The sequence below is a fragment of the Paramisgurnus dabryanus genome, chromosome 13, assembly GCF_030506205.2.
Source record: "Paramisgurnus dabryanus chromosome 13, PD_genome_1.1, whole genome shotgun sequence".
In the NCBI taxonomy this organism is placed as follows: domain Eukaryota; kingdom Metazoa; phylum Chordata; class Actinopteri; order Cypriniformes; family Cobitidae; genus Paramisgurnus; species Paramisgurnus dabryanus.
The window spans coordinates 36805688-36814601 of NC_133349.1; the positions used below are offsets into that span (position 1 = coordinate 36805688).

General features: G+C 35.5%; 1 protein-coding gene across 1 annotated transcript in view; it reads left to right on the forward strand.

Annotated features, from left to right (window-relative positions):
- The window catches only part of LOC135760329 (zinc finger protein 236-like), a 40054-nt gene extending 31471 nt beyond the window's left edge, over positions 1-8583 (forward strand). Inside the window, exons 26-31 of the mRNA XM_065274294.2 lie at positions 60-191; positions 3152-3309; positions 5806-5991; positions 6141-6270; positions 6356-6553; positions 7037-8583. Coding sequence (XP_065130366.2) covers positions 60-191; positions 3152-3309; positions 5806-5991; positions 6141-6270; positions 6356-6553; positions 7037-7203 — 971 coding nt within the window. The 3' untranslated portion in view covers positions 7204-8583. The remainder of the gene's footprint in view (positions 1-59; positions 192-3151; positions 3310-5805; positions 5992-6140; positions 6271-6355; positions 6554-7036) is intronic.
- The last annotated feature ends 331 nt before the right edge of the window (positions 8584-8914 follow it).

Sequence of the window (8914 nt, forward strand, 5' to 3'; positions counted from 1 at the left end):
TTATCAAACGCGACTGCAAGCTGTCTTGCTTCATTGGTTGTCTTGCTCTGTGTTTAAAGGTCAGGAACATTTACCCCTGCACTGCCCTCCCAGTACTTCAGAGATGAACTCTGGCATCAGACTGACTCCAGGCAGCAACACTCTGACACTGAACAGTGAGCAGCTCCTTCCTCATCCCTCAGCAATGACCGGTGAGTGAATGCAGTAGTGTTTTTCCCCTCAAGATCTGCTGTAAATATGCCTATGGTGTTGGTGCATCAGTCATGAGGAGCTTGACCAATGTTCTTCTGCCCACCACAAAACAGAAAATCTGCCTATGGATAATCTGCAAGTGTGCAAATGCTTGTGTCATATTTAATGTGTATTGTAATTGTACAGGACTCAAAATTAACTTCTTACTTTAGGAGAAAAATTTTAGCAGCCTTTATCAAAAATTGTGGAGCGCCACACCTACATAATCCTGATGATTAAAAGCTTTAATTCGATCCTGAATACTTTGCCTTACACTTCTCCCAGCATTGCTTGTGCTTGGCACTTTCCTCCTGCTTTTTCATGTTTAAAATGTGTGGATAAAGGGGTCATCAACTTTATTATTATAATTTGATGATGTTCCTGAGGTGTAATTATAAAATCGTAAAGTTTTTTGCCTACAAACATTAAGAATTTTGCACCCTAAATAGTTGCTGCCAATTATTTGCACAGATTATCAATACTATTTTAATATGCAGAGGTGGACAGTACTTAAAGCGGACCTTTTTCCTGTGATTTCCATTTGGTAATGGTGTGCAATATAACAAGTGTTCATGTTTCGTGTAAATTTTTTTCACATAATTTACTCATCTGTATAGCGCTGTTTTCACTGTCCTAAAAAAGTCTGATGTCTTCCTTGTCCTATGAAGTCCCTCCTTCAGAAATACGTAACAAGTTCTGATTGTGTAGTTTGTATAGTGAGTGGTGTATTCCTGTGGATGGAGGTTATCTCTTATATCATAGGTGTCATTTACACTGGGGACGCTGGGGACATGTCCCCACCACTTTTTGAAATGGCTGATTTTGTCCCCACCACTTTTTGAAAGCATTTGGTTAAAATGTTCTGAAAAATCAAGCAATGCCTGTGCGACTTACACTGCAAAAATGACTTTCTTACTTAGTATTTTTGTCTTGTTTTCTAGAAATATCTAAAAACTTTTTTAATTAAGATGCTTTTTCTTGATGAGCAAAATGACCTAATAAAATAAGTCTAGTTTTTAGACAAAAGAAATACAAGTTAAGTGAATTTGTGATTAAAACAAGCAAAAATATATGCCAATGGGAAAAAAATCTTAAAATAAAATTTCTTAAAAACTTAAAGCAAAATGTTCTCACCCCATTGGCAGATAATTTTGTTTGTTTTAACTAGACTTATTTTCTAACGTCATTTTGCCTATCAAGAAAATACATCTTGATTTTAAGAATTTTTAGATATTTCTACTGAAAACAAGACAAAAATGATTTTCAAGAAAAAATTGTTTTAGTATTTTTGTCTTGTTTTTAGTAAAAATATCTAACAATTCTTAAATCAAGAAAAAATTAAGTCTAGTTTTTAGACCAAAATTATCACATTTAAGTGATTCTGAGCATAAAACAATTTTTGCTTAAATTTAGTGTTTAAGAAAAATGTTCAAGATTTTTTGCTTAAACCATTGGCAGATTTTTTTCTTGTTTAATACACAAAATCACTTAAATGTGATATTTTTGGTCTACAAACTAGACTTAATTTATCTTAATTTAAGAATTTTTTGATATTTTTACTGAATTTTTCTTGAAAATCATTTGTTTGCAGTGTACAACATTGTTGAGGGTTTTATGCTGACTATTTTTGTGTTGTTGACTGGCCTACGCTATGCCCAATTTTGATGCGCTGTTATTCAATATTTTTCCCGTCCTGCTGTAATGTTTTTTCATCTGATCTTTTGTCCCCACCACTTTTCAGCACAAACTGACGCCCCTGTCTTATATTGACGTCACATATCCGGGAAATAGTTCTCGAAAGTGAATGTCCTTGAAGTCCTTGAAATCCTTAACAAAGTGAATTCTGTTAAAGAAAATATATCGCCTGGCAGTGAACTTTGAGTTTTATCATTTTGCAGGTATTATTTAACACTAACTAAAGTTTGAAAATGGGATCACGAAAAACGGCAGCTTTAAGTACGGCAGCTTTTTACTCAACTCAAGTAAAGTTTTTAAGTATCTATGCTTGATCAGTGTTTCTGTTTGCAAAACTTTTATTTCACTACATTTTTAAGCATAGTATCAAAACTGCTAATACTTGTTCCACTAAGTTACATTAAATTTCATTTAACTCTTTCCCCGCCATTGATGAGTTATCTTGTTTAGAAACAAGTTAAAGTCTGTTTATGTTTTGATCATGGTGCTGAATCTGATCATTAAAAAAAAGTCCTTAAACAAAAAACTGAGATTTTTTTAAAGTGAGGTATTTTTTAAGAAACCTAGCCATATTTGAGAGGTGATAAAAAGAGAACGAATAAAATTTTTTTAAAAAATTCTTTTGTTTGTTTGAAGCAGAGGGTCTGTTCTTTCATTTGATATATTGTATGTTTATAGATTTATAGAAGGACATTTTCTAGAAGGCATTAAAACTTTTGTGAAAATCATAAACAAATGCTGCCACTGGCTGGCAACTTTTTTAATACACTGGTGGGGAAAGAGTTAATACCTAATGAAATATCTTTTGCTTTCTTTCTAAAAGTAAGTAAAAGTACTCGATTTTTAATGTACTTGGGGATTAAATGTAAGACAACATCTTGTATTTATGAAATGTAGTAGAGTAAAAAGTCCAATATTATTCTTTGGAATGTAGTGAAGATTCCAAAGAAAATGATTCTGATCAAGTATAATACTTCACCACTGTCCACCTCTGTCAATGTGTTTTTAACACATGCCCCTTTAACCAATCACAGTCAATCGCCACATGCACAGATTTAAGAGATAGCACAGATTAGAGTAAAACAGTTTGGCATTTCACTTCTGTTCACAGAATAGTGCTAAATCTCAAAAGTATGCTGTCTTTTTGTGAAGAGTTTATTACAAATATAAATGTTTTATTTGTCAGTATGGTTTGGTGATTAATTCTGTCTCTGACTCCCATCAGTCGGCGCACTGGCACCCAGCACCTCCCTATCCCAGCCAGTCATATCATCTCAAAATCTGGTGATGTCATCAGCTGCTGTGGCCAGTGACGGCAGTGTGACTCTGACTCTAGCGGACACACAGATGCTGGATGCCGTCTCTTTAAACTTAAACACGCAGGTATGATGAATTGCTTCTTGCAGATCTATGAACAGTGTTTAGTAATGTTGATGATTTCCGAGCTGCTATCTTATATTCTTTACAAGAGGAACAGCAATGTACATTCCTCTGATGAATACAACATCATCTGAACTTTAATGTCCTCTTAGTTTGGTTATTTGATTATTTGGAAAGAAACTCGCTCACTATCTGGTTATCTTTTCATTGACCTACTATGATTCCCGTCTAGTCTCATGTGTGTTCTGTCTGAAACTAAACCAAATACAGAGAGTAGGGTTGTGTTGTTACTTGGCCTGGGCTGTGAACGGTGCTAATACAGTTGACCGAACTGTCACTCACCTGATCGGGCCTTTGCAATGTAGTCATCAAAGTTTAAGACAATGCTAAATCAAACCTAATGCAGGACATGTGCTGTGTGAGAGACGTTTTCTGATGGGCTGCCAGTCTGTCCCGCTATCATTTTCCAAACGAACCTGAAATGATATCTTATAATAGATCTCTATCATTGTGTTTACAGATGAGGAACAGTTAGCAATGATGTCATGGTTATAATTCAGGATTGTATCAGTTCAGTGAAGTGACTGCTGGATGATTGCTAGTTTAAAAACAAAAACAGAAAATGTCAATGATAACAGCTTTATTGGATTACCATATTTATGAAAATACAATAGGTGACAGTTCAGAGAGCAGAAGTGAAACGGATCAGAAACTAGTCTGAAAACACAAAAACATCACAAATATGCTACGGGTGGGTTGCACCAACAAGGATTAGTCTTAAATCTGCATTAAATCAAAATTTATTTAATAATTCTGTTGCACCAAACTTTAAATCTTGTTTAAAAATAAACAGGGTTACAACAAAACTGTCATTTTGATCCAGGTTTAAATTTTACAGTAAACCTGGATTATCTTTAATCCTGTTGCTCCATTACTTTAAACTCTGTTTTAAATCAAAATCAGGGATTAAATTTAAACTTGCATATGAGGGTTTAAATAATTTTTTACAATTAAATGTGTGGCTAAATGACTAAAAACAGATGCCATGAGCGTGGTGGCATCGCTATTCAAAGATGCGTTTATTATAACTTTCAACAGAGTGAGTTTGGGGCTAAGTAAAGTTTTGTTGGCTTTGAAGCATCGAGTCTGGAATACCTTCCCTATCCTACAGTACATACAAAGACATCTTTTTGTAAATAGACAGGAAGAAGGCCGACCACTCAAAAGCAATATTAACAGCACTGGTGACAGCTACTGTATGGCCGTATGCGCTTCACCTCTGTCATGCGCTTTAGTCAGGAACTAATGGGCCGTAAATGAGCGGACACACAATGGTGCTTTATGACAAGTGTCGACACATCTTGTTTATTATATCACAATATCTGAACTTTCCAAACTTTTCCTGGCACATTGCTCTGTTAATCAATACAATCGATTGTTTTAATAGATTGTCAAATGTTTTTATTTGAATCAGCCCTTTAGATTACCAATTTATGTAGGTAGTGATTTATAATACAAAATTATATTTTCTTTGCCTGCATAAACTATTTATTTCCTTTTTGAATGACAAATTGAACCTTGTTGCTGTTTAATTACACTGACAAATTCATAATGGCGGACAAAATAAATTGCAGATGAAGCGTTTAATACAGGTTAAAGTTTTAATCAAAGATTTGTTAATCTGTGTTTAAATGTAAGTGGTGCAACACAACTCAAATTCAAATTAAAACTGATATCAACAAACCATAGATTAGCTCTCAACTCTGCTTAATTTCATCCTTGTTGGTGCAACCCACCCATAGCATAGTGTCATCTAGCGCAATACTCGCTTAAAATTCTGTGGGGAAAAACTGATATATTAATCTTAAAGTGACAGCAGCCAAAATAAATCTGCTACTGTCTGCTTTAATGTAAATCAAAGAACAAAGTCAAGAACAGCGAGTGAAAGATACGGTATTGTTATGGCACTTTTCTATTGCATAGTACCCCACGGGTCAGGTCGTGTTGCGAATGTGCCACCATAAAGTGCAAGCCTGGAAAACACTTTATGGTTTTTCCTGATTCTCAACCTTATGGATGTTTTTCAGCGCTAAAAGGACAATAGGTTTGCTCGAGATAAAGCTAATCTTGCGTTTAGTGTTGACACTGGTAGTGACGATTCTCTCAGACCAATCAATGATCTACAGTGTTTTCACTTAACCGAGGTGGTACTAAAAAATGGGGTACTACGTACTGTACCCATTCGAAATGCCCCCAATAGTGTGCTGACCAGACCCGAGGGGTACTCTGCAATGGAAAGGTGCCATTAGACTGACCTGAAAACCCTAAACAGCGCTGTTTATTTCATTTGTATGTGTATGTGTTCTGTTGTATTTGTGTAATTTATTATGCCATTACTTTTATTTGTTGGCCTGATTGGGCTAATAGAAAACACTTTATCTTCAATCTGTAATTACTGTAAAATATACATCATTAAATTTGCTGTGTGTGTGGTTGCAGATGGTGGCCAACCAGGCAGAGGAGAGAGATGCAGACATGCATGAGAAACATCAGTGTTATTACTGCAGTGAAACGCTCCTTACAGCCAATGCTCTGAGGAGACACTGCAAACAGGTGCATGGAAAGGACCGCTGCCACGTCTGCAGTATCTGCAATAAAGCCTTCAAACGAGCTACGCACCTCAAGGTATCTCACTCACATGCATGAGTACACCTGGTGTTCCTGTTAGCACCCTGAAGGTCATGTGATTTTGAATGCACATGAAAAGGATGTACAGATTGAATGCACAGTGATGTGAATTTGTTGAATGCCACATTTTGTCTTCTCTTTTTCAGGAACACAATCATGTCCACAACAAGGGACCCAAAATGATCTCGCAGAAACCTAAAATGTTGAAATGCCCCAGCTGTGACAAAGCCTTTGCTAAACCCAGTCAGTTAGAGAGGCATATTCGCACACATACAGGTACTTCACGCCCTCACGCTTTCTGTCGTATGCCTTCTATATCTGTACACCAGACGCATTCATTGGCATGTTTGGTTGGTTTCAGGTGAGCGGCCTTTCAAGTGTTCATTGTGTGACAAAGCATTCAATCAGAAGAGCGCTCTACAGGTTCACAGGGTCAAGCACACGGGCGAGAAACCCTACAGATGTGAAGTGTGCACAATAAGCTTCACTCAGAAGAGCAACATGAAGCTGCACATGAAGAGATCTCACAGTTATGGAGGCTCCTGTGATAAACTGATGGGTATGTCTCACCAGTTAACTAGTTGTGTTGACTCTGTCTGTGACTTAAAATTGTGATAAACATTTTAGAAATATAATTGAATGTTTATATTGTTACATACTGTCATTTATTGTAACTGTATATTATTTAATATAGTATTTAATATATAGTATATTTTTATAGGATCAGCTATGTGTGGCTCTCTCTCTCTAGGGTTTTTTTCTCTCTAGGACCTTTTCCCCACAGGGTTTTTCTTTGACCCCTACTATTATATTATGTTACATATATGTTACATTGTTACTCTGCTCACTAGTGCCATTTAATCTTAGCCACTGTACTTTGTTGTCCTCTGAATTTTCAGTTGTCTCTTATTAATGTAAAGCTGCTTTAAAACAATTAAACAATTGTGAAAAGCACTATATAAATACAATATAATTGTTTAAGCAAATATAAGCAACAGTTGAAATAAACACTAGTCCTTAAAATCTTTCTATCTATTCTTAGCTAAACCACAGGAAGTAGAGGTGGTGTTGGAACAAGATTCAGAGTCAGATTCCCAGCAAGATCCGGCCTCAGAGGGCAGAGAGAGTCAATCAGGATTGGATCTGGAGGAGGTCGTGCAGGAGTCTTCTGGAGACTGGCAGTGTCCCATCCCAACAGTTTTCCCATGAGCACACCTGACTGTAGCATAGCCTACTACATCAGATGTCATTTAAACTGTGCATGCTACTCAACCAAGGAGTCGGACACAAATCATACATTTATTGATTTGGAAGTTGTAAATAGTCCTTTATTTCATTGAAAATTTAACTTGAAGACGTCTGTGTGCAGATTTTATTTTTAAAGCCTTCAGTTTTAATTTTCAATTCCAAAGTAAGATTGCGTAATTGTATATCATAAAAGACCGTATGTAGTACATAAAATACAATCTGCTGTTAATGTTGAATGCAAGACGAGATGAATTAAACATAGATGTTATGCTGGTTATGCCATTTTCTTTTTATTTAAAGCATTAGGTGAATATTTAAACTTTTCACATATCATGTGTGAGAAAGAAATCATTTTAGCGCCAACACATCAGACTTGCAGTGTGAGTGCTGTAAGCTGTAAAACAGGAGAGACTTCACTGATCTAGAGAATGAATTTCTGCTTACTGTCAGCAACTGTAGAAACGTGAGGGATGATCAGGGATACCTGTGTAATCTTGATACAGTGTTTGTGTTGTGGATTCATTTGTGTATTATTGACTACTTCTCTTTAAATGATTAAAACTGTGTGTTGTGTCCGCTATATTTCATTTCTAAATAGGGATTGTCTTGCATGTAAATAGTGTGAAGAGACTAATGGTGGCTGCAGTATTTTCTGGATATCGGCTAATGGTTTATTAGTGTTGTAGCGGCAACAAAATTGTACATTCATGTAATTTTTTGCTGGGATAATCCAATTTTGTAATATGCTAAATTGTTTTATAAATGTTTTGATAAAACTTTCTTTCATTTATGGCTTTTATTTAAGTTTTCCAGGTTTAGTTAAATGGTGCTTGTGCACAGTTTTTAAACGGCCACTGTCAATTATGAATAATATAACTGTATTGAAGTTTAAACATTGTCTGATCTGCATTTGTCTCTCATTAACACCTTTAAAGTAAACACTGGACAGAATACAGTGAGTTTAGTTTGGCAGCTCTATGGTGCTGTGGTAGAGAAGACAGTTTTGAATCAATGCCCCATATATTCTGCTCTCTTAACACTACATTTGATTTCATTGACAGAGCTTGAAGTGAGAAGTGAAGCCTGTTGTCCAATTACACGGCAGAGATGTGAAAATAAATTCACTGTTTTCTGTTTAGTGTTCAGTTTTGAGGCCGCATCTGCAATAAAACACTTTAAAAAACAAAATGTCCTTGAAACGAACAATTCCTTTTTGTTTTTTAGATTCTTGGTTTATCTGTCAACTGATTTTGACAAATTTGTGTTGTTTATATTTCGTTTCACTCTAATGCTATACTCTGTTAAATAATAATATAAAATTAAATCATAATACACAAAGTATGTTTGATTTGTTTATTTGGGAAATGAACTACTTGGATTCAGGCAGTATGTGCTGAAATGATTTTTGTAACCTTTTGTATTTGAAGTGTGCACCTAATTGCACTAGTAAATACAAGTATTAGACTACGTTTTGGCAAATACTTTGCGACATGCACTGGTGGCACAAAAACTTGGAAATCTGTAAAGCAATTTAAAAGTAAAATAAGTGCAAGTTCAACAAGATCAGGCTAAAGAACGATCAATTTACTGCTTGGTTAAAAGTATAAAAGTTAAGTGATGTGAACTGAAGAAGATTGAGAAGTGCTCAGATGAATGTAGTTTAGTGCAGTGG